Source organism: Pundamilia nyererei, unplaced genomic scaffold, assembly GCF_000239375.1.
Source record: "Pundamilia nyererei isolate P.nyererei 1_Seehausen unplaced genomic scaffold, PunNye1.0 scaffold00058, whole genome shotgun sequence".
In the NCBI taxonomy this organism is placed as follows: domain Eukaryota; kingdom Metazoa; phylum Chordata; class Actinopteri; order Cichliformes; family Cichlidae; genus Pundamilia; species Pundamilia nyererei.
In genome coordinates, this window is record NW_005187459.1 from 2638042 (window position 1) to 2665195 (window position 27154).

Below are 27154 nucleotides of genomic sequence, written 5' to 3' on the forward strand. Positions count from 1 at the left end.
CTGATCACCACCTGCACTCATGTATATATCATGTATATATCTATCCACTTAGCACTTTAATTCTTATTCTTATTTTTATATTTTTATGACAGTATGTTGCACTGAAGCACCGCAGCAATTTCCTAATGTTGTAAACCTGCTCAACATCTGGCAATAAACCCTTTCTGATTTCTACAATTAAAAATTGGTTATCTGTATTGTGTAGACGTAACAGTGGTTCATCCCTTGGGCTAGATGGCTCTTTTGCGCTTGAATGGTTCATAACTCAAAGGTTCACAAAGCCAAGGACATTTTAAAAACTGAAGAATGAATGGTTCCCCAGAAGCAAAGTGTAGAGGAGTGAGGTGTGGATCAAGGCCTTTGGACAGTCTTGTACTATTATAAAGTGGAAGAGCTTAGCTTTCATCATACTAGGTTCATGACAAAATCAAAATCAAGTTTTAGCATATTGTGGAAAGTACTTTGCAGTGACTGACCTTTTGAAATCTTCAAAAAATAAATGTAACCCAGATTTTTCACGTCCATGTGTAAGATGCATCTACGCAAAGCAGGGACATGATAAGGCTTAAAGGTTGCTGATTTGATTTTGTGTGTTTACCAATCTCAACAGTTTCCATATATCTCTTTCTTCAAGAATAGTGTTATATACACACTTCAAAATCTCTTAGGGAAAAAACGAACCAGATACCAGAAACCATAGTTGAAACCACTAAAAACGTGATTTTTAGTGGCTAACTCGCATGTGGACAGATTATCAGAGAGATGCACATGTTTGTACAGATGCACTTAACCAGAGGAAATGTAACAGCAACACGGATATTCATGATAACTTGTGGGATCCTTTTATCTAGCAGACGGTCCACTGCACAAGCAGATGTGCCTCGTCTATGCATATGAGGGCTTGCATGTGAGCATGCGTCGATTTCATGAGCGATGGTTTTGTAAAATGCAAACATATTGTAGTTGTTACTGCATTTATGCTTACTGTCTGTCTGTATATGTGAGTGCAAATGGGTGTGTGTGTGGTTATTACGTGCTCCCCAGCTGTTGATATGAATTAATGTAATTGCACATGTATTGTGTGCAAATGTATGTTGTGTATAAATAGGTTTGATCCATGAGCATATACAAGTCAACTGCCAGAATATAAGGGCCAACTGTGAAGCATAATTATACAAATTATCCTTGCAGTTTGTTAGTGTGTTACTGTGTATGTGTGTGTCCATTTCTCTGTGCGTGTGTGCAAACACGCACTCAGTTGTTTGTGCAGTTGTCATTACGTGTGTGTCACTGTGTTCACACTTGTTGTGCATGCACGCGTCTCCTGGTGAAACCTCCAGCTTCAAGTGGTCACCACACAGCTGCTGGTTGCAGGCTCGGAGCCAAGCACACTGCCTCAGAAATGACAGACACCTGCTGCACAACACAACTCTGACACTAACTGCAATGTGAGCTAGACGTATGACAGTACGGTTCGCTGTGAATTAATTGTGAAGAGGGGACACTCCAGAAAGTCATCTTTTATAAAGCATGGTTTTATGTGGCATTCCTATCAGTGAGGATCATCCAGTAATCTGCTCGCGCCTGTAATTAGAAATCACCAGTTACAATACTTTGATCTACGCTGCCTTGATCTTGTGACACTTTCCTTTTTTCTGAACAACATTTTACCATGCTATCCTTCAGCACAGACCACAGGGTGCAGAATGGATAAATAGACAGTAATATGAAACAAATTTGTTTCCAGTGAAGCTGTCCTGTGTGGTTTTATATTTATTCACATTCCTGTTTGCAAATACACTCACTGGCCACTTCACTGGTTACACTTTTTCAACTGCTCCTTAATGCAAATACCTTATCAGCCAATCACATGGCAGCGATTCAAAACATTTGGAAATGCAGACAAGTCAACCTGCTGAATTTTTCCCTGCATAAACATCTATAAGGTTTACAGAGAATGATGAAAGGAAGAAAAAGAAAATATGCAGTGAGCAGCAGTTTTGTGGGTGAAAATTCTTTGTTGACACCAGAGGTCCAAAGACACTGTTTCAGGCTGATAGGAGGCCAACAGTAATTCAAATAACCACTTGCTACAGCCAGTGTATACAGAAGGGCACATAATACATATAATCGAAACTGCAGCAGATGGGCTACAACAGCAGAAGACCACACTAGGTGCTGGATTAGTCCACAATTCACCTGCACTAATCAAAATCTGATAACAGAAGACTAGAAAAACGTTGCCTGGTCTGACAGGTGTCAAATTCTGTTGCAACATTCAAATGGGAGGGTTAGAATTTGGTGTAATCAACAGGAAAGCATGAATCCATCCTGCTTTATATCAACGAGTCAGGCTGCTATTGGTGTTATGGTGTGTGGGGGAAATTTTAGTACCTTCGTGCCAACTGAGCATCATTTAAACACCACAGCCTACTTGAGTATTATCCATCTTCTGATGGATGCTTCCAGCAGGATAATGCACCATGTCACAAAGCTCAAATCATCTCAAAGTGGTTTCTTGAACATAACAATTAGTTGACTATACACAAATGGTATCCACAGTCAGATCTCGATCCAAAAGAGCACTTTAGGGATTTGATGGAACAGGAGATTTGCATCATGGATGTGAAGCTTTGCAGCAACTGTGTAATGCTATCATTTCAATATAGAGCAAAATCTCTGAGGAATGTTTCTAGCGCATTGTTGAATCAATGCCATGAAGAATTAAGGCCATTCTGAAGGCAAAAGAAGGTCCAACACGAGCAAGCTGCAACTAATGAAGGGGTGAGTGTATATTAACAGGGGTGATCATGAACATAAATGTATATTGTTTATAAATATGTTTGATCTGTAAACAATGGGAGGAGAGGATGAAGACAAAGTTAATCATTGTTTCATTTTACTCACTGTGTTTCTTGCCAATATTCTCTTTCAAAAGCTATTCAAAGTCTGAAATTTTACAATAGTTTGGATTTCTTTGGTATTATTTGGATTAAATTGGATTATTTGGATTAGAGTGATTCAGACACAGACAGCGAACAAAAAGAAATCTCCATAAAAATGACATCACCATTGTCAAGCAGTTACAGCAGCCAAAAAAAGTCGTGTAAGAGTTGAACAGTCTTTAAACATAGCAAATTATCCATGAGAATGAAAGCTTCTAATGCCCCAAAGCGGTTAGGGGATTTTAATCTAAGGTGCCAATGCTCAAAGACATGCACATACTTTTTCACCTTTGCATGTTTCAATGCATGTGTGCAAGGTTAGAAGCTGGGGAGAAAGTTGTGGAGTGAATCAAATCGAAATCATCAGCCCTGCAGAAGCTTTAATCAGCCAAATATCTCTGAGCAAAGTCTGCTGAACTGAATAATTCATTTTTCAAGCATTTTTAAGACATTTGATTGACGCACTCCCAATGTCAGCAAACTCCTAAGTACAAAAAAAATCTGTGATAGCAGGCTGTGACTTTAGGCTTATTATTAAGTCACCTTGATTGACTGTCAGACAGCTTCACTGAAGTATAAGAGGAATACAATGAGGTAGTATTTATAAAACAGACTTTCCTTAATCTTACCACAGAGAACATAAAATATTAGGTGTCACTTTTTTGCAAGCACACACTCCCACCTCTCCCACCATTATCTCGTATCATATCACCCTATTTTGACGATAACATCCACATCTGCAATGCATTCCTGTGAGGCCAGGAGGTGACGAGAGCATCCTACGCCAGAATGACTCGGCAGGATTTCTTTTTCCCCCCACACTCCTTCCCACAGACTGACTCACTGCTCTCTGGCTGAGGCCCAGTGTGTCTCAGCTCATCCTCTCTTCCTTTCTCTCATCTCCCTGTTGCCTAATGTGTATGGATACTGATGCTCGAGGGGCTTTCTGCAACACTGCTCTCAATCATCAACTCAAATTCTGATCAGGGCTCAATTAGGGAGGAATGAAAGATCTGTTTAGAGCACTTGAATGGACCTGAAGATGATAGGAAGTGGGCTGTGGTGGCTCAACAGTGATATTTCTATAATGGAAGAGCCCACACTCTGACCCCAGGTATCAAGCAACTTGGCATACACGGAGAAACAAAATTTCCCAGCATGCCTAGTAACCAAACTACATTTTTTGGCCATTAAACACCAAATATAGTTCGCTTTCTTTAGCTTCTCCACATTTTACAGCCTTATCAATAGTAAAAGTGAAGTTACCATTTTAAAGATAGCAGTCATAAAGACTGATCTGCTGGCGAGAAAGCTGTCGAAAGCGAGTGCCGTCCAAAACCAAAACATCCATTAAAGGAATAGTGCAACATTTTGGGCGACACGTTTGCAGTAATTGCTTTCTTACTGAGAGATACTGCAGCTGGCTAAATCAATAGCACCCTCATGTCTGTGCATTAAATACAGAGCCTGAGCCAAGAGGCATTTAGCTTAGCAGGAAGAAACAGCAAGCCCAGCTCTCTCCAAAGTTAAATAATCTGTCTACTGGCACCTCTATCCCTCTCATTAATTAACGCGCTTTATCGTGTTTCGATAATCACGGAAAGAAAGAAACAATTTGTGGCTTTGTGGTAAACGCTGGAACTTTCCAGACGTGTCACAGATTTGTCATCACCAAGAGATTAAGCAATAACCACTGACTGCAGTGAAGCGCAGAGCCAAAGGAATTTTGTTCATTACGCCAAGTTAAGTCCATCTACAACCACAAGCTGTCATAATATTTGTTTTGAATGTTGTCTTAACTTTACTATGACTTAACATTATTATTATAATTTTTATTACTATGGTGGAGTATTTTTCACCCTGTTAAGAAGCTGCTGTCACAGTTCTGGATGGGTGAGTCAGTGCTTTTCTTGATGGAGTTCACAGCTGCTCTGTCCTCTGGCAAGTTCAAGTCAAGCTTTGAACAAAGTGTCAGAGAGGGCAAGAAGGAAAAAAAAGATGGGATTGGATTGCAGTGGGTGACCGACATCTTGGCCTTACAAATAATTGAAAGTTTTCTGGCTTTACTAGAACACTCACTCTTAACTTCAGATGACACTTCAAGGTGTGATATCTATTGGGAAACATGACCTCATGGTATTTCTTTCTTTTGACAGCTACAGAAAGTATGATTGGGGTGCACACTTAAAAAAACGCACACACACAAACATAAACAAAGCAAGGATTACAGATATCTGTAGCTTCTTTTTAACGGTGTGACAGAAAAGCTGAGTGTGCATGAGGTCCTACAAAATCTAAGTAATTCCAAAGATCAGTTGTTTTAATAAAAATACCTATATCAGCATATAATAGTAAGCTGATTTCTAATACTGTTAAAGTTTAAACCCATTAGCTTCTACACACCTATCATTGTATGTTTAGTCCAAAGAAGTCATCCAAAAAGCCTTATCAACTTCACCTTATCTGGTATTTTATATGTAAGCCCAAATCAACTGATGCACATTTCTATCCGATTGTTCAGTCTGACGTCACTAGCCGTGTCTGGGCCTAAACTCCGCTGCAGGTCCATATATCAAACTATCACTATGGCATTACTGAGAGTTGAAAAACTGTCTAAAGTATTTCATCTTTAATAAAATGATCAGCGTTCTGCTCTACCAGGTGTAACAATTGAGTTTAACATCCACACATCCATGAAAACGGAATTTATGACATTTAACAGAGTTAGAAGTTAGCAGGAAGTTAGCTCGCTAGCTTCTATCTAAATACAATATAGCATGTCCTGACTGCGGGGTTTTGGAAACAAATTAAAACGTACAGCTCTGTTATCACTTCCAGCATAAATGAAGACAGAAAACTAAACAGCAGTGACGTTTGTAAGGTTACTGAAGTTGGGCTAGCTGGTATATAATTATGTGCTACGTGACCGCTAGCCACAGCTATGTTAGCATAATATAAACAAGCTAACTTTTTTTCCACTCGATAAAAGTTAATGTGAGTGTTCTCGGTGGTCAGGAACAAATGTAATCGCATGGCAGGATGCTGTAAAAGGACCAAACTTCAGCCAGGAGAACAAGTGAGATGATCCATCCACAATACGAGGTTAGTCCTTCATATACTGCTGCATGGGCTGGGCTGTAGTTACATCTTAAGGTTTTAAAAACTGAGCTGAACTGAATAAATGATTAGTGGTAATAAAAGCTGAGGGAGGTCAACAGGGATCACTGACTGTTTTAGGAGTTTTTTGAGATCAAATAGAAGAAAATACAAAACATTAAACATGTTAACAACACAAAAGCCATATTAAACGCAGACTACTTTAGACCCGGAAGTAGGATTCGTCGCGTCATCACTGAACAACCGGATAGGCCTGTAATGTACACAGCTACACTAAGGTTTCTATAGTATTACCACTTGTCTATAGAGAAGCACCAATTTTTATCTACAGTATAAGTTGGATGAGTATAGCCCAGCTAAAGACAGCTGACTCAATTTGTTTCAGTTTTATTTATATAGCGCCAAATCACAATAACAGTGAAGTAACGTCAAGACCCCACAATAGTATGAGAAAACCCCGACATTCAGATAACCCCCAATGAGCAAGGTGACAGTGGGAAGCGAAAATTTACTTTTAACAGGAAGAAACCTCCAGCAGAACCAGGGTCAATCCCTCACTGCAAAATAGTTGGGGGTGAGGATACTGTCTGCTGTGTCAGATGACACAGTGGACTTTAACACCTACAACCAACCATTTTCTTCTGTTCATTTAATTCAGAATCAAGGTGCAGTTGAAGCCTATCCTAGCGGTTGACAGGCGATGTACATCCTGAGCAGGTCAGCAGTCTGCCGCAGGGTTTTACCATCATTAACACCTCAGCTAAGTTGTATGTCTTTAGAAAGTAAAAAAAATCTATTCATACCTGAGAAAAAATGCAAACTCATATTGTGGATACACAGGGCAAATAAAAAGTTAATTCAAACCTCAAGCAAGATTGTGCCTGTGAAGGGCAGAAGAGATAGTCAGTCTGATTTTCCCAATGAGTCTGACTGGAAAGACTTCTTCATGAAGCTCAGTTATCTGAATTTTCTCCAACTTGTTACATGTTGTGTATTGATTTCAACTGAATGGGGCTGAGAACATGAATGAATTAAATGGATGCTCCATTCTCCTGCTCCTACCTTATAACCTTCTTTGGTAATCTCTAGCTTTCTTTTCTTATTCTATTTCCATCTCAAATTCGTTAACTGTTCTAAGCTTCTTCCTAAGATTTTTTCAGTTGCTCCCATTGCATTAGTTTAACGGTCTTCTCTAATTTTCCCATTTCAAACGTGTCAAGTGACTTTGCAGCTTCTTTTTCCCGTCTTGACGTCTCTTAGCAGTAACTCTGCTCTTCTTTGATGCTGTGTCTTGAGGTCATTCGGCTGGGCGGCAATGTTTACTAAATGTCAGAGGCAGTCAAGCGCCTCCACAAGAACACAATCCGCCCTAAAAGCTGCTGCTGGCCACCTGTCCATCACATCATCGCCATCTCAGATCATTTGTTCTGAGGTTTAACCCTTTCACCGCTTTCCACAGTGACAGATCATGGGCCAGTGATATGATTGGCTCTGATGGGTGTACACTAACTTCCTGGAGGTGAGGTGATTCTGTACTTGTGTCTCAGAACTTAAACTGCATAAAAAAAAATGCAGTATTCAGACAGTATGACTTAGAATTTTGCCAGTATGTGCACCATTCCCTCTGTCCTTTAGATGCAACCCTGAGAAGATGTCTATCCTGGCACCTTAATTATCATAACACAATACAATTATAGGCAAAAAACAGTGTTGATTCTTCAGAAATTTACATCACAATCTAATGTTAGGAAGTGGTATACTAGCGAGCAATAATATGGTCCACATATCCATATGTGGATTTGGGACCTGAAGAAGACTGAGTTTTGGACCCAGATTACTCGTTGAGGCTCCTGACTACGGTAGCTGTAATGCTCAGACAATCCATTAAGCGGTGCAGCTTCGTCGCTTACCAAAGTCGCACTAAAGCATTTTTGATTTTTGGGCACCGTGTAGCACATAAAATCAGTTCGAGGTCAGTAAGCACAACGAGAATTCACACATAAGGCGCCCTGGATTATAAGGGGAACTGTGGATTTTTGAGAAAATTTGTATTTTAAGTGCGCCTTATAGTGTGGAAAATACGGTAATAACTTAAAGTCGATTGAAACATGCAAAGTGGCCGAACAAATATGTATAGACTGCTTTTCTTCTTCAGGGTAACAATAGGGTAGATTTGTCCAGTGGAGAAAAGGTTTACATCACCATACCTGATCAACTACTTGAAAAAAAAAATCACTCACATTACTTCTGTTTTTATTCATGACATGTTTGTGTCTCTGCGTGGTGTAAACTGGTATAAACCTTCAGGTGTTTGGGTAGGTTTCACACCTGTGCCCCAGTGATGGGAAAAACCTCAAAGGCAAAGCAAGTGACCCAAATACCAAGTGTTTAGTTGGAGACCAACAGAGAGAGAAATCGAGAGTCCCAGACTCTCTGTCACTTCCAGTGCTCTGTGCACAGTTTTGCAAGCGCACAGACAAATGTGCCAAATGAAATACCATCTGTTTGCACACTGTATGACTGCAAAAACTAACAGCTGAAACAGGCGGCAAACTGACACTAACCCTACTCAGAAAATCACGGTTCATGTTGCACCAGACCAGGTGTGGGGTCTAACTGAGCATGCAGAGAAACAACTGAGAGAAAAACTGGAAAGCAAGTGGACTCAATTAAGTATGCGGTGTTTCTGACCAGCTGCAGCTTTTATGCGCGATCCACTTACCTCTCTCTGTTGAACTTGAGGGAGTGGAGGATGGCTGGTCTCTTCTGTCTCAGGTTCCATAGGTGGACGGTGTCATCTGCCAAAGCGCTCACCAGCGCCCCCTGTCATAACAGAGGCATTGAGTTTCCTTTTTTGAAGGTGACAAAGGAAAAGCATTCACACAAACACGGTAGTGTCATTAACTACATACTACTGAAGCTTCCATGAACACGTCTGCACATTTTGTCTGCGAGCATGACATGTATTAGTCAGACTGCATTCCCTAGAAACTCAGGGAACTGAGTTTAAATCAGGCAGCTTTCTCCCAGGTAACGATGATGATTCATAAGATGTATATAAGTGTATGTCTGTGTGTGTGTGTGGGAGGCACAAAAAAATCATCTCGATCTCCCCAAGGGTTCGTTTGAGCTGCTGAGTCACAGCCACACAGATGCTAACACACACAAGCACACATACACACATGTTTGTGTCTGGCCTGTACAGTACTGTGCAAAAGTCTTGAGCTGCTCCCTCATTTCTTTATATTTTGCTTCCAAGGAGCCAGACTTTCAGTCCAGGCTGGCTGACAACTCCAGCAAAACCTCATAATTTCTAACTTCTTTAGCTTATTCTTTAAAAAATAGCTAGGATAGCACAGTTAGTCAGGCATAAATAGTATTTTTTTTAATCAAAGAACCGTTGACATATCTCAGCATGCTGTGCAGTGATTTGAGAAAACTGGACAACAACAAGAAAAGTGCCGTAAAATTTTGAACCATCGTGCAAAATATGATCTCAAACACACTGTCAATGCAGAAAAAGTGTACCTTTATAGAAAAGACATCAGAGACCAGACATCAACATTGTTGAAGCACTGTACAATGATTTTAACCGAGCTACTTTTGCACAGTATTGTAGCTTAAAATTATATAAGAGGTTCTCTGGTGCAGAATAATGTTTGGGTAAGTTGTGCTGTGACTGTGTTATTAAAAGGAACAAGCCAAAAAACAGTTAAACTGCCACAAGATGTAAAACAACTTCATGTTATATTGTTTTTTAAATCAATTCGGCACAATAAACTTTCAGCGCATCAGTATAGTTCAAACACAAGCAGCCATATTGTTCTAAACTGGAAAAAGCTCAATATTACCTGATAAGATCAATGACGAAACAAAGAAGGTTGGAGAAAATCGTGACATGGCTGTTGATTGCTAAATTTCAAGACTAAACAGCAGTTGTTTGAAATAGCAAAATCAGCCTAGTAGCTGCAATCAGTCATCAAGCGTATGTTAGAAGTAACCACAAGTAAAAATGGGAGTCATTTCTCTGTTTTTGTAACCTACCTCATTGATGAGAAACTGTAGCTGGATGACAGCCGCACCACTCTCATGCTGACAGTAACACTCCACACCAGGACGCCCGAACCTGAAAGGCTCTCAGTCAAGGAACGTACAGTTCCAGCAAAGAGATCATCAAAGCAATAGCGCATGTTTCTGTTTGTGCAGAGAAAGCCGGTGTGTTCTGTGTCTGCATGAGAGAAGAAAAAAAAAATGGCAAAAAAGAACAAGTGCCTCAGCATTTGAAAGCTCGAGGGTCACGACACCTGATTTAAATGTCATGACATGTGTTCCTGGGTAATTGTTAGGAAGGAAAACGAAACATCCACAGTGACGTAAATTTTATGGTCTGGTAACAGAGATTCAGCCCATTCCTCCCCTCCAACAAAACTCTTTACAGTGCAAGACTTCCTCCTTACACACATTTCATTTAAAATATTAGCTCATTATGTACCCTACAGATAAAAATCACAGGGATCAGTTTCACTAAGGAGCATTTAATTTTAACCATACGCTCTCAGTATGTCTGCACTGCAAATGTAACTCAGGAAACAGTAAGCCACTTACAGTAGATGACTGCAGTTCTGTAGAAATAGCAATAAATATACAGAATCAACACAAAACAGAGCTACAGTAAGGAACAGACACAGACAGATTGACAGCGAGAAAATGGAAATGTGGGGTCATGAATTCAAGTATAGAGAATATGAATCAGCAGAGAGGAGGTGGATATTATGTGACCAGCTGAGCAAATAAGAGCAGGAAGAAAAAAAAAAAAAGAAGAAGAAGAAGAGAAAGGGCACATTTGGATATACTGTACACTGACAATTCTAACAACAGATGCAGAGAGAGAAAATAGACACAACGATGGAAGTTTTTTCCTTTCTTTAAAATAAATAAATAAATAAAGGGGGAAAAAGGAAGGAAAGAGCACAAGTCTAGCAAAGAATAGCAAGTTTCCTTTCTCGAGGAGAGTGAGTGGGTGAGCTTACTGATTATTTTTATTCTTCCCATGAGTATCAGCACTAAGGCAGGGGGTGTCAATTTTCATATGGGGGCACATGAAGACACCGCACTCTGGGGATGACACTATCGCTCATCATTAATATGCGAGGGGAGGGGGTTGTGTGTTTTGGCATGTGGCCAGCTACAGTAAATTTCCTGAAGAGCTCGATATTTCTCTTGAATCTACATAGACACAAGAAGCAGGATGATTCAAAGGCAGAGAGAGAAATGTTGGTTCAACAGTGGTAGCGGCAGCAACAACAAACAAGAAGAAGCTTATCTCACCTGAATGCAAACACCAATAATCAAGTCCCACTCAACACAGTGCGCCATGTGCCATAAGCCCTAAACATAGGTATATTTTATCAAAGTATTTTACAGGTGATCATAACACCTACGAAGCCTTCAACGCAGTTAGCATTCACCCAGCTATGTTAGGCTTTTCGTTTCCTCCACATTTATTCTTCTTTTGGCCTCAATACACAGGAAGGTATATATAAATACACGCACTACAGTATATATTTATCTGAACTCTATTCGTATTTTTGGTCATTTAGTCCTTTGTATTTAGTCATCTGTAGCTATGTTAACAACAAGATGTTGTCTGATAGCATGGACAAGGCTATGCCTAAACCAGCTCGAGTCAGTATGTTTTATATTGATCTTATTATTATGTGTAAATCACAAGGTTCGCTCATAGCAAAGAATCCACAGAGAACTGTTGCATCATTAACCATGGAGCTCTCATTAGGCAGCAGCAGGTAGCCAGTTTTAGCTTTTAGCAACTCAATAACCGGATATTTTCATCAAGAGCTGGTTGAATCTGTATGGGACTGTGAAGAATTTCCACTCATTTGAATCCCTGTTTTACCCTGAACAGGATTATGTCTAAGGTAATGAAAGCCCTAGGACCCCTTGACAGTTTTTCTAAATATTCTCTATACATAACATTTAATTCAGCGTTTATTTTGGTTGCTCATGTTGAATGGTTTTGCACACTGTCCTTCTATGGACCCAGTGACACCTCTTTTTCAATAATGTTTTTGTTGTAAAGCACTTTGTGATATTTATCTTGGACGGTGCTACAGAAAGAAAAAATATTGGGGCAAAGTCTCAACAAATACCTGACAGGGAATTTACCTGGTAAAACAGGTTGTTATAGAACAGAGTTTTAATTGCTGAAAGGGGGTTTTGTTTGGTTTTTATTTCAAATCCAGTTGTAACCTCAATGTCCGTACTGAATCATTTTACTTTTACAACTAGAATTTCTTTTATACCTGGTGTTGTTACTCAACATAATCTGTAATTTAAAAACTGCATTCGTCTTCTTGAGTTTGCCAAATTGGTTTCATATGAAAAAATGACATACCAGCAGCTAGCTCTCTGTTTCTTAAGGAGTAGCAAAGTGACTGAAGACTACACACACGTAAGCTAACCTATTTATTTAGAAATACAATGTGATACAATGTTTACAATGTGGTTTATCATTTGCAGTGTTGGGAGCAACACATTCTATTTAATCACATTCCATTTCTCAGTGATGCAGCAGCATACCACGCCACAGTGATTACATTACATTTACAATTATGCTATCACTTGGGTTACAAAGGTTCAAACAAACAATTTTTTTCTTCTTTTTGTGCAATTGTGCTACAATCGGCTGATTTCACAAAATAGTGGGGCAATCTACCGCTTTTCAGAAGTGGACACATGTGCACTGGGTTTATTTTTATTGCACAAAAAGACAAGACCACAATGGCACAAACTGCCCCCAAGCCAGAAATAACTACATTGCACTGCTAGCACAACGTTAGCTCTTTGTAAGCGTCTGCACAAAAAGCCATAAGCTAGCCAAGAACCCAAAATGATGTTAAAGCTGGGTGCCAACCCCAGCCCAGGACCTAGAGCCTGAACTTCAACAGGTAGTAAAGGCAGTGATGAGCAGTCAGGCTTGTAGCACTGTAGCATCCATTTTGACATTTACATGTTTTTACAGTAAAATGCTGTGAAATGGCACATTGCATAAAACTTTTGTGGTTTTATGGAGAAATGTGGTGCATGTCTACCACTGTGATGGCATTTGTGTGTGGTTACAAAAATGTTCATGAGAAATTTTTAAAAAACCACAGACAGAGGACATAAAGAAGAAGTTTAGTGACTGCAAAACTCCTCAGACAGTATTGAGTTTGGGGCTACAAATGAAGAAATAAAAAAGAGAATACTGAATATAACAGAGGGCCAGAGAGCTCATCAGCATGCACCAAACCTTTTACACCCAGTGGATGAGAGTCTCAGTGCTCTCTCCACTTGACCTAGTGTGCCTTCTTTCCTCTAGCATACCGCTACTAGCTAACCTGTCACAGGGTAATGTAAGCCAAATGTGCAAGTAAGGGGGGAGAGAATGATTATAAATATATAAATGTTGTGTTCATATTACATAAGTGTTTTTTTCATTACACATCACCCAACTTTTTTTGGAACTGAGGCAGTACTTTGCACGGCTAATGTAGCTAATGTCACCATTAGTTTTGATCGTGTGTACAGAGTTTAGTCCAACTTGTTTTAAAGGTACAATAATTTAGAAATTGTGCCTCAACTTTGAGAATTTCGATACGAATACGATTGCGTTGTATGGCATAGCAACTGCAGTCTCTCTACTTCTAGGTCTGATTCTGACCTAGAACATTCAAAAATACAATAAATAGTACAGTCTACAATAAACAGCACAGTTGAAATAAAAGGGGCTTATACTATGAAGTAGTACAGGAATTTATATATCTACAACAGTGATAAAAACCAAGAAAAGTAAAAAGGAAGTTAGTTAAAAGTAGTAAAAGTAAGACTGAAGACTGACATTGTGGAAGACAGAAGTGCAAATTGCATTAATAAATATTAGATCAGAGCAGACTAGGCTTAGAAAAGGCTTGACAGGACAAGGGCAAAGACAGAATATTTCATACAGAGAAAAAAAAGATGTGCCGCTCAGTTTTTTTATATTTAAGCATGTAAAACAATTCTAGCAGACCTCTAAAATAAAAAAAGAAAATGATATTATTGGCCTGTAAATGATAAGGATTTTTTGTTTCAACAAAACTCAAAGTAAACGGCAGTACAATTGTTCTTAACCATCAGGTCACAAAGTGGATCTAAATCAGCCTGCATGACATCACCTTATGAAATCACTCTGGGGTTTTTTCAGAGGGGGGGGGGTTTAAAGAACCATTTTTGGATAATTAGTGCGAAAGTGGCCCTTGTACACATTTTGTCTTTCGTCTCTTTGCAGAAAGCTGCCGAGCAAACAAGCAGAAGGGCCGGCTTGCTGTTAGTTAAGATGGTTTGGACCCAGAGACAGTGCAGACCATCTAAGTCAAAGTGGCTTAATTGAAAACTCTGTCTGAATGTTGCCTGGCAACCAAATCTTCCGCTCTGTAAAAGAGAGGAAAGGATTTAAGGTTGTGCTTTTTAAACTGCTCTTATTGCTTTCTCTCTGAAGGAAGGCAGCCATCCCACATGTACGATATCATGAAGCGAACACACAAACACGCGCACACACACACAGCCTGGGGATGTGATCAGGAAAACATCCTGCTGCAAAATATGTTGAAAACACTGGCTTTTTAAAAATTGTTTCAGTGAGTGTCGCTCACTTTGCTTATACCCTCAACAAGAGGGTATGACCAAAAGAAACTGGCCATAGACTGAATTTCCTCATGTGTAGTTCAGTTTGAGTTTACCTCTGCTCTGTGTTTCTCAATTGGCATGCACCAATTCCCTCGGCATCCAATCAAGAGTAACCAAAACTGTCAAAAGTGCCCTGTTTCCTCTTTTTATGTGTTATATTGTTGTTGTGTCTCTTCAGGCAAATAGAGGAACTGCAAGACAAAAATCAACATTTTCTTTTTACCATTTGCTGACATTTCAAAGAACTAATGATTAATTAAGGAACAACAAGAGTCAATAAATCACTAAACAGGCCAACAAGCAATTCATTAAACAAAAGCAGCTATATAAAAATGTTTTGTACGGGTTATTATTGAATGCCCTTTCTGCTGATCTCAATATCTGATTAAATCTTTATCCAGTAAAAGAAAGCTTCTACTTGTGTTTTTGTAAACCTCTGGGCCGAGTAAATGTTTTCTTATGCTTTGTCAAAATGACTTTCCTATAAAAATACAAATTCCCTCTGGCAGTGTGTTTGTGCTGCAATTTTAATGGCAGGGTGGGAAAAAAAACAACAACACAGCTTTCAATTCCTGTGGATTGTTTTCACATCACTGACTTTTAACGCGTTATAACAACACTGACCGAATATTTTAGCAGATGAAGAATGAGGAAGACAAATTAGAGACAAAGACAAAGTTTCTATAATGACCATGCTTTTCTGTATCGCTTGATGTACAACCACGATTCCAAAAAAGTGCAAACACTGTAAAAAGAAAATAAAAGCAACAGAACATAGAAAACGCATCAAGTGCTTGAGCTGATCTGAAGATGGCACAGGTTCACCAATTGGGGGAAAGAACTGCATCTACAAACTGTGAAACGATTTCTGAACAATCTTCCTCAACATAAAATTGCGAAGACCTTGAATATGACTGTGCCTTCCACAAATGCAGGTTAACATTTATCATTTAAAGAAGAAACCATATGTGAACATGATTTAGAAATAGTGGCATCTTCTGCTGGCTGAAGTTCATTAACATGGACTAGCCCAGGACTGTTGAGCAGCTAGAGTCCTGTATCAGACAGCGAGGGAGCAACGTTCCCGTCCCAAAAGTCCAGCAGCTGATCTCCACAATCCCTGCCCGTTTATGGACTGTTGTTAAAAGAAAAGCTACACAGTGGTAAATACAGCCTGTGTTGCCGTCGTCAAGTTTAAAATGAGCTAATATTTTTCATTAAATAGTAAAATGTCACCGTTTAAACATTTAATTTGCTTTCTATGTTCTATTGTAAATAAACTTGGTTGTATGAGATTTACAAATGGTCGCATTCTGCGTTTATTTACATTTTGCACAATGTTCAAACTTTTTAGAAACTGGGTTAGTACACAGAATAAAGCGAATGTATTTTACCTCTAATATTTTCTCAGAGGAAAGCATTTTAGTTACTCACAGTCCAGTACTGGTTGCATTACTGAAAACAGAATAAGAATATTACATAATCACAATGATATTCACCACTTTGCAAATAAAAAGTCCGGGACAAGTCAGTTGTATTTTTTTCATTAAACAAACATGCTTCAAGCTGTCTCAGCTCGATGCACATGGGACAGGCTCAGTAGGAGCCGTGTCGCAGTTGTCAACAAGAGCGGTCCTCATTCATTTTTACTCGAGCGAGCTCTATCTCAGTTTACGTCCCACCCACTGCACCGACTCTAAAAGTGGACCTCAGGCAGCGATAGCAGCGAGACAAGTCAGGAAGACAGAGAGCAAAAGCAGAAAGTGGGTCAGCGTCCCGTCTTGTCAAGCCTAATGAAAGTTTCCTGAGCTATTCTCGAAGTCAAAGATGACTGACAATTCGCTTTTTTATTGCTCTTCTTATATTTATCTTTGTCAAAGCCACAGGCAATTTTTCTGACAAGTAAAGGTGAGTCAGTGGAAATTTGGTAAAGGAAAAACGGTCATAAGGAAGACTGGCTGTGGGAAACAGACTATGGTATGGAGCTCAGCTTATCTTGATAAGTGGAACTGAACAGGGATGAGCCTGTGTGTCATACAAGACAGTAATCTTTGTTAGCCTTTCTGCTCACATCAAACATGAACTCACTGTGCATGGTATGTTTTTGAGAGGAATAGCAAGCCACATCAAGGGGGTGCAGCTTCTGACGAGAACAGAATAAAGAGGGTGGACAAAGAAAGAGCAAGAGACTATAACATGAATTGGAGTGATTCAAAATAATGAAAAGGCATGATAAAGAAATGAATTTGCAAAACGTGAAATATTAAGAAAAGTGACCATATCAGAGGAGTATACAGTGAAAGCGAAAGATGAAAAAAATAAAAATAAATAGGCGATTAATGGAGGATACAGAGGAAAAGGAATGAGGGAGAGGCAGTGAAAGAAAGCACCAGAAAGAGCAAGCCTGGGAGCACTGAGTTGCTGTGACGTTGGGCCTGAAGTGACGTCAAAGCTAGCCACTCGTACATCACCCTGCCAAAGAAGAGGCGGGGCCACGGGGCACAGCACTGCTCTGCACTGGACCCAGTGACAGGGATGAGGTGATGGAAGTTGGGAGGCAGAAAATGCAAGGAACAGGGTGAAGGCGAAGCGAAAACAGTGGGGGGAAAAAAATGAAAGACAAACAGAAATAAAAGAATAAGAAGGATAGATGCAGGGGAAATAATACCATAGCAACAGCAAACCAAAGAAACAAACTGAAACAGACAAAAATGTTGCAGAGAAACCCGCCCCGCGGACAAAGGACTCGGCTGCCTCTCCTCACATCATCGGCTCTCATTTAAAGGCAAAATCCTACTGATCGTACATAACGTCGCAGCAGACCTTCACCTCAGTCTGCTAGATCCCGTGTCACTTATCTCTTGCCCTTCCTCTGGCTGCCCACTGTTGTTAACATCCAATTTAAAAGCTGCTAAAGGAAGCTGTATCTCCTTTTTCTCCATCATGAACAAGCCCTGCGCTGCTATTACCAGACACCTTTGTTAAGTCAACCCATATTGCTTCATGCTGATTTGGCACATCTACAGATATCCTCATGCATTTTTGATAAAGATTATGATTGCATTCAATGGGCACTAAATGCATTTCAATGTATGACTTAATCAATTAATTCTTTTGGTATATTCTAGAGTCCACAGTATGTCTCTCAGGGTTAACACATTTTCATGTTCCTTTATAGCACTGTAACACATTCTGTGTGTTCACAAGGACCCTGCTTTATAGTGTTGACATGGTTTTATTAATTTAGGTTTAAAAAAAAACAAACATGCAATGGGTAGAGAGAGCAGGGCTGGATTTTATTTATTTGCGGAGCAGCACAATGCTCAGTAGAACTTAATAGCATCTCAGCTGTAGAGCACACTGCAAGCTACAACAAGCTTCTGGGCACAGGTCTTCACACTGAGCTTTAGAGGTAGAATATTTTAGTACCAAAGAGCCCCCAATGACTTATTTGTGTTCATTTGTTTTCCTTCCGCCTTCCTCTGACACGGCAATCAGGCACAGGACACAGCAGTGACAGAGAAAGTGCAAAGATGCTCCAGAAATCACTCTTTTTCCCGACTTTCAGTGTCACGCATGCAAAACAGACAGTTTTGATAGTTAGATAGTTATACCGAAACACAAAAAGCACAAATGCAAAAATCGTGTGCAAGCAGCATGCATGTAAAAAATAAATAAATATGCAGAGTTGAGAAAACTGGTGATTTATTTGTTTAACACGCTCCTTGTATAAATAATCCCCCCTGACACATTTGATTTATTATGTAGTCAAACAATTAAACTGTGTTGAGCCACAGTATTTTCCGCTGCCTCAGCTCCCACACACACACGTGCATATATATAACACCCCCTATGTCTATAGATGACATTCCTGTCAATGGCTATTTGCTGAAGAGCACAGCAACATGGCAGTAATCGCCCTCCAGGTTAAAAAAAAAGAGGCCCGTTTTAGGAATTTAAAGATAGGTAGCTTATTAGGAGCAGTAAACTGCAGAATGAGTGGTGCACTGGCAGGTCCATTGTGTTTAGAAAAATCATAATTTACCAAGAGTTGCAAAACAATGGGCAAAGAAGAATTACCAGCATTCCAGAAAAGATCACTTTTGACTTGTTCTTTTTTTTAGGACTTGTGTATTGTGTGTTGCACTGAATTAATCTGGCCACCATGCTACTATGCTCATGTGAGCCTTTGGTCTCCTTGAGTGACTTATGAATGCAATGCAATGATGCAGAGGCAAAAATGTTTGTGGCCAATTGTACCAGAATCTCTGTTCCGTTAAGAAATATTAGTCTGGGTCTGAGCCAGTAGGCGATGCAGCCACAGTTATGATTCACAGTAAAAATGCTGTAGGGATAATAGGGATTGTTGGGCTCTGGAGTATGGCCAGTATTAGGGTGTTAATAACCAAGAGTCTCATCTATACCAAGACAAGTCAGCGGTTAGCTACTGTGCATCCACTCAAGAGAAGCAAGAGAAAGAGAGTGAAGAAGAAGAGAAGGAATGAAATTAATCCACTGGCTGTAGAGATTGAAGGTGGGAAAGCGTAAGGGAGGGTGGGAGCGGAGAATCGGCAAGGCCAGAAAGGAAGCAGAGAGCGAAGGGGGTAAACTATGAGAGAATAAACGTTGAGTCAGCGGAACAGCTTGTGGCCGATTGCTGCTGCAAGAACATGCAAAGCAAAAGGGAGAAAACGAGAGATGTGAATGAAGGAGGAAGAGGTGAGATCGAAAGAGACAGGAGAGGAGAAGGGAATTAAAAGAGTGCGGCAGAAGAAAGAGGTAAGTGGATGAACAGGAATAGAAATACAGGGATATTTAGTTGTATGACAAGATCAGCTTTTCCTATTCCCTGAGCATTTTGGAAAGAAAGGAAAGATTTTTTAGGTATGCTACTGCAACCGCCAAAAAGTCTAAAAGTCTCATTTAGATGACTCTGACAGCCTGCAGCTTAACAGAAGTCATGAGTTCTGCTGTTGTGATTGCAATGCAAAGCCAGTTAAAGGATTACGCTCCAACAGGCAATGGAGCTCAACACAACAGGGAGTGTGTGTGGATATTGGCACTGATTCCTTCTGATTTGGAGCCCCTTAGTGCTAAATTGATTACATTTAACTAGATCTGGTTTTTAATTTGATTCATTTACATTTTTGGTGTTTTCAGTTATGCCACACAAAGTGGGATAACGCAGTTTTACCATGCATGAACTGTCAGAACCAGATGTTTCTGAATATTCGCTTTAAGGACAAATATGCCAGAAACTGAAGGGCTGAGGACTCGTCCACCTGCAATGTCTGTGCTGCCTATATTCTGTATAACGGTGGGGTTTAAAATGTAATAGTAATGCCAGCGAGTAACATCAGAATAGAAAGAGTCATATTTTCAGTGTATTTCATAGCAATCAGACAATCCCACATAGTAGATGATCCTAATTTGCCATATGATCGGATTTCACAGGAAATCCAATCGCATCATAAAGTAAATAACACCACTGTATAACCTTTCCAGCGCAACATGAACCGTGTGATTAGTTGTAACAACATCAAAATGCATTTTTAAGGTCACAGACGTTTGTAATCGGAAAACAGGATGGCGGACTGACATCCCGAAAGAACCATCGAAGTCGTCAAGCAAGCACCTTCACAGCTAATGTCATGTGACCACGTGGGGAGCTTGATCATTCGTGATTATAGCCCAAAGGATGGTCCCATCTTTCGGCCAGATTTCGCACCGCTAGCAACAAGCAGTGGACAAGAAAAATTAAGTTTAGTGTACAATTTAAATCAAATGGAGATCACCAAGAATTCACAGGCCTCCTATGAGATCCCTCCCTGAGCCTGGTTCTGCCGGAGGTTTCTTCCTGTTAAAAGGGAGTTTTTCCTTCCCACTGTCGCCAAATTGCTTGCTCATAGGGGTCATACGATTGTTGTTTTTTTCCTCTGTATCTATTATTGTACGATCTACTGTGCAATATAAAGCGCCTTGGGGCGACTGCTGTTGTGATTTGGCGCTATATAAATAAAATTGAATTGAATTGAATATGAGATGTATTATTTACTATATGACATTCTAGAACTTACGATAACCACACTGTAATGCCTCGATTTCCAAGAAAAGGACATTTTGCATATTCCACATCATTTAGCTCTAAATGAACCATTTACAAATATTCAGTGGGTACACAAGGCTAGCATTTCATGCAAATACATGTTCACTCAAAAAGGTGCTGAAACTGAAAAGATTTGTATCTTTAACATAAAAATTGTAATAATTAAAAATGTATTGTTTTTGTGTAGACCTAAAGAAATGCAGCCAGATTGCTGTGCAGAATAAAGAGGTTCCTGCAAAAAGAACCTTTTAGATTCTTGTCCAGTTCTGGTTCACGTTCTGTAAAATGTTTAAGAGAGATTATTGGTTTTGGCAGAGGATTGTGCTCTTCAGATGCCCTTCTTATTTCATATGTGACAAGAGAAATATTTGATAAAAATTAAAAATGAATCACACAACCCCCTTATCTCCAAAGGGATACTTGCAATTCCTTTGCACACAGAGCTTATTTCTATTTCTTCTGCCACACATTCGGTATACCGTGGTCAATGAATTGCACAAAATGAGCATTATCAATATGAAAACTGTGTTCAATTCATAAGCTCATATCAGATAGGCCACCCAATTGGGTATTGAATTCAGGAAGGGCTGTGGAGAGGAGGAATAAAAAATCTCCTTAACATCTGGGCAATTTTACCCAGTAAACATAAGGTTTCACAATAAAACACGACTGTTATTGAATATAGTGAATGAAGAGAGTGAGGAGGCATCTAAAGGCAGATCCAGTTGAAATGCTTAAAGTGTGTGAATAAGATACACGTGTAATAATTTTCTCTCTGTCACACAACTGAGAGATTGAAGACTGGGGAAAAAAAGACAGCGGGGAAATAAAAGTGGCTTTTAAAGACAAAACCTCGAGTGGAGATTGAGAAAGGCACCGGGGAGAATTATTGAAGGAAAAAACATGGCTGGAACGTATAAAGATAGAAAGGAAGGAGAAAGAGAGGGAAAGGGAGAAGAGGAGGAAGACACAAACATCTGCAGGACTAACTCGGTGACTGGTTTTTCCTGCTGTCTATGAATAATGGATGTGGCGAAAAGGAGCCAGTATATGCATTTAGATAGCCTCGTGTATTATCCTTTCAGAGTAGTTGGGAAGAAAATGTTTTATTAGAATTTAAATCAATGCCAAATTAACCTTAAACACATTCACGTGGCAACATCGGGATACAAGTTTCAACAGCAATAAAATGCACCTGGAGACCTCGTTTATTCTGCTCTGAACGGGACTGCGTGGAGGGGAAAGTGTGCTGTTTTCTGCTGTATTAACTCGAATAAAAACTAGCCACTAATTTCAAGCCAGGTTTGGGTGTGGGTAGTTGTCACGAACAAATACAGATAAGCTAAGGAAGAAATATAAAATATAATGCAAGCCCTTTTATAAAATCCAGTATTTCTGTCCACTGAAATTTTTAAAAAATGCTTACGTTTCTTACTTCCACCCAATGTTTTTTCTTAGCTGCTTTTCGAGCTATGGTATGTGAAGTTCCTTGGACGTTTCAAAACTAATGTGTTCAAAGACGGTGCTTAGTTTTCAACTAATCACAGATAGCTAGGAGACACTGGAGAGCTTAGTACTCGAGAGTTAAGGTGAGAGGCAAGACAGCTTGTCGCAGTGAGAGTCTCACATCCACAACTACAGTCAATTTAGATTTTTGTGTAACAACCACATTTTTGGACTGTGGGAAGAAATCACTGCAACTGCACCAACCACAGCACGCCCCTGCAATAACCTTACAGGGCAAATGATGCCTCTGATATCATCCTGCTTCAAATAAAGGTCTGTTACATGCTGCGGTTGAGGCATGCACTCCCCCCGGCACTGATATCAAGAAAATCTTTCAAAGGTAGGATCATGGGAGATTAGTAAAGATTGGCCACTAATGTGTTTCTGTGTGCCAACCGATGCAGAGCCAGATTGTGCTCTCAAGGTCATGGACCTGTGAGCTGCAAGTAAAGCAAAAATCGCTGTATTGCTAGACACGCAGCAGTATCTGATTGATAATATATACGCATGCACACCTCAGCAATTATATATGTAAAGAATTGATCATTAAAAAGAAAACTATGAAGAAGAAATGATGTTATCATCATCGGTTTGATGACTGAAATGACGAGAATGGAATCCATAGATTTACTCGGGCTGATGAATCGAGGTATTCGTACCACACTCCCTGCTGGCAATAATTCTGTTGTGTCTGGTTTAGGACTAATTAGGCATCGTTGGTACACTGTATGGTTGTCAGTTTGCCCGTAGCACAGCGGAGAAGGGCATCTTGCCAAGTGTCACGCAGCATATAAAATATTAATCTGAGTGCTGTCCTTTGCTCTTTGATTAATGCGAGACAGAAGGCCAAGTATTCGCAGCACTTAACCGGAGACTACCGGTGAACTTGCACGCATGCACGCATACACTGAGGCAGCAGGGTGCCACAGCCGGTAATGAAGGTGTCCTTCAACTTGAGGACAAAGGTTTAAGGTTTCCGATGTGAGCAGCCACCTGCCCTGCTGAAATATCGTTGAGCAAAAAGCTGAATTCTTCACTTCTCTGCGGTACTATTCAGCAAAGACCTGGCTCCCCCCCCCACAAAGACAAAGACATGCAAAGGAGGTGAAATGGTGATTGTAGTTTGGATCTAGGTGTGAACGCGAGTACGATTGTCTATCTCTGTGCTAGCCCTGGCAATCTGACCAAGCGTCCCCTGCTTCTCGCCCTGTTTCAGCTAGGACACCGCTTAAGGAGACTGCTGTTGTGATCTCAGAAAGGCAACCCACTCTCTCTCTCTGGGTGTCCATGCTGCCTCGGTAGTGCCGGGGATGTGCTGGTTTTATTTCCGGGTCTTCCGGTGGTGCATTCTTTTTAACCATTTGTTATTTACTTCATTTCTGATTAGTCATTCAAGGCATTTTCTAAAGAAACAAAATGTATTTCCAAGGTTACTCCACCACATTTGGTATGGCAACTAATATAATAGAGAGGTTCACTGGTATCATGATGATTTCTGGGCACCTTTATCAATGTGAATAAGATCAACTATATATGTATAAAATTTAAAAAATCAATAACGTTTCAATTTAAGCTTTAATTCACACTGCTAGCTGACCAAAACAGCCTAAACGCTTTAAAATCCCTGACCAGGCAAAGCTGTTATAAAATGCACTGATGGATGGATGAGTGTACATTTTAATACCTGTAAGTGCAGCTGTGGATTAATTCAGGAGATGCATTCAATTGGATTAAGCAATTCGGGGCACCGAAAAGGAAGATATTCTCACTGAATGACCGGATTAAAAAGAGAAGAATGCATATTCACACAGGCAAATGCGCCATGCACTTAATTAAACAGCAGCGCTTTGATGACTCACATGTCCATCTGTGCAATATAAAAATATGTGCCTCCGACTGCAGCACAAACACTACAGTACATGTTTGTATGCCATCTCCTTCATGCAGCGCAGTTATAGTCTCCCTGAGCTTCTTCCAGGGATTATAACAGGCAGGTTAGGGGGAAAAAAACGGAGAGAGTCAGGCGAACACAGTCACATCACACAGCACATACAGGCTTTCAGGGATGGATTTGAAGTGAGTGCATGGTACAACAAAGACAGCTGCATAAGTCGACAGAATCGTTGCTGTTTATGAATGTGCGCGTGTCGGTGGGTGTTTATAGACATGTGCCGCGCTTTGTGGAGGGCGCCCAGGCCGTGACATTTCCCGTTTTGCCACTGAGTTTTGGGCAAAGTGTATACAGCGTGGGAAAGACAGGAAAAAGAGCAACAGAGTGAGAGCACAAAAAAAGAAAGCACGTCTTCCTCGCTCTGCTGCTAATCCCCTCTGTCGCCTCTCCGCCTCTCTTGCTCGTACCATTGCTGTCATTTTTATCTCTATCGCCTTTCCGTCTGATGTGTCTTTCAACTTACCCCCCCCCTCTCTGCTATTCCAATACTCCTCCAAGTTGCCCATAGCCCAACTAAAACATGCATTTGCACACACACAAGCTGTGATGTGTAGTGTTTTGAAACTAGGACAATGGATGTCTGTGTGAATGTGTAATGCATGCGTGTCTGTTTGCACATATTTTACCAGAGCGTCCGTCTCTCTCTCCTCTCTTATGCAGTTTTTCAAACTCGAAGTATGGCTGTAGATGCACCAACCAGGCAAAGCATGTTACAAATAAATAAAAAACCTTTTATGAAGTCTAGTATAATCCGTTATTTGAACAGATTTTTGTTCTTCGGGTTCCTCATCTTACTATTTATGTTTGAAACTAAATTAATCTCAAGTAGGTGCTTTTTTAGACTTTGAGTCAAGATTGGGTTTCAACACACACACACACACACACACACACACGTTGCATTGTATACAATAGGCATCGGTACAAAATACTGCAAGTGCAAGAATACTACCATCATCGCCTGTTTGTGGTTTCTCCCTGCATTTAGTAACATCTAAACAAAGCCAAACGCTGCTGTTTGGATCAAGGTCAAATAACTGACTCAGCTAGTCAAGGATTCCCTGCTTATTCACCTTGAAAAGCTCTTTGGTTGCTTTGGCCTTATGATTAGGATCTTGAATAAAATGCTGTCCAAAGAGTTCTGGTGCAACTAAATGAATCCTCGCAAGCAGAATTCTCCTGCACCTCAGAGTTCATTGTCTTTTTCTTCAATAAAGGCATCATTACATTTTTTATTAAGTTTTTTGAGCTGTTCCTTTTGTTTTTCCATTATACTGACAGATTTACACTCGATCTTATATTCTTCTGGTTTTGGTGATCCTTAGTTTTTAAGGATCATTTGTGTCTAGCTGCTTTGTATATTAACATGGCCGTAGGTTTCTATTGGCATTTATTATACTCTATTTGTAGTTAGTTTATATTCTAGTTAATCTTTTAGGTGATATGTAGTTATTGTTTGTGGTCCCTCTCTGTCTACACTCTCTGTGCCTTGTCTCTGTAGTTGTCTGGTTTTCCTGTTGTGTAAAGTGAGTCTTGTTCTCGTTTAGTAACGTCTCTGCGTTTACTTCTTCCCTGCGTCAGGTTTGTATGTCTTAAGTCTAGGTCACTGTCTCACCGTTTCCTGTTTCACTTTGATAGTCCCTTGTCTTACGTGTGTTATGTTCAGTTTTGCTTCCCTAGGTTCAGTAATTGGATTCAGCTTCCTGGGTGTTTTGTATTTTTTTTTTGTTTGTGAGTATTAGGAACAAAGCTACCCTTTATGTTTATGTTTAGTCATGTCTGAACAGTGCAGATTTAATACTAAACTGGAGTAAATCTTCTTTATTCAGAATAGCTGGTGGAAAATATAAGACACAAGGGGAAAAAATGGTGGTTTGAATGTTTGTGAGAAAGTTAATGTACAGACAATATAAAGTCAAACTAAATATATGAGTCGAGGCATCATCGTACGTCTAAGTAGTGTTTGACTGTGATTTCAGCACAGTCCAGGTGTGGTACCGGCATTTCATGAAACAAGATCTCATGTCTCATTTTGTGTGTATTCTAACGGTTCTAGCGAACATTAAAATAAAATGATTTTAAAAAAAGGGAAATTCTTTGTAAAATATCCGGTTGCAGGTTGTTTGTTTCCACTTTTATTTTGGATCGTCATTTTAAAGGCTTGCCAAATCCTCAAATTAATTTTGGAAGAAGCGCAGGCATGATGAAAGCATTATTGGAGAGACCTCTGGGAATCTGAGCCCAATAGAGCTTATTCAAAAATGATTCAGGGACTCTGTCTGAAGCCCAGAGCTGCTGCATCACATTAGTCCCACTGTTAGCTGGTACACAAGCAGAAATGCAGACACTCATATACTAACTCACACATGCTATATGCTGATAGACCCTTACACACACACACTGAACCAGCAGTTCTCCTTATAATGGCAGTAAAGACACCTCATGCATGCAGAATGCACCAGCTGTACACACACCCATGAACTCTCATAAAGGACAGCCATTTACATACATTAAATGCATATACTTAAAGAGCACAGTCTAATACAATGGCCTCAGCCATTAAAAATGCATTATACTGCAGCAACAGTTTCTAAAAATGACCACCTGGGCAAGCTGCTGCAACAAGGATCAGCCTGAGAGTGAGATGAAACCTAACAATACTCTTCTTTAAAGGATTCAGTTTTGTTTGCATTTAAACCGGTGATGCAACCGTCAGTGAAGTAGTTAACTGCATTCATTATCCGTCTGGATGCTAATATTTTGAGGTCTGCCGCAAAGGTTAATGCACTCACCATTGTTACCCCCCGC

At 40.0% G+C, this 27154-nt stretch overlaps 1 protein-coding gene across 5 annotated transcripts in view; it reads right to left on the reverse strand.

Moving 5' to 3' along the window:
- The window catches only part of stxbp5a (syntaxin binding protein 5a (tomosyn)), a 101181-nt gene that overhangs the window by 57286 nt on the left and 16741 nt on the right, over nucleotides 1-27154 (reverse strand). For all 5 annotated transcript variants that reach the window (XM_013911213.1, XM_013911212.1, XM_013911211.1 and 2 more), the window contains exons 4-5: nucleotides 10107-10188; nucleotides 8785-8885 (exon numbers count right to left, since the gene is read on the reverse strand). In XM_013911213.1, the coding sequence (XP_013766667.1) occupies nucleotides 8785-8885; nucleotides 10107-10188 (183 nt within the window). The remainder of the gene's footprint in view (nucleotides 1-8784; nucleotides 8886-10106; nucleotides 10189-27154) is intronic.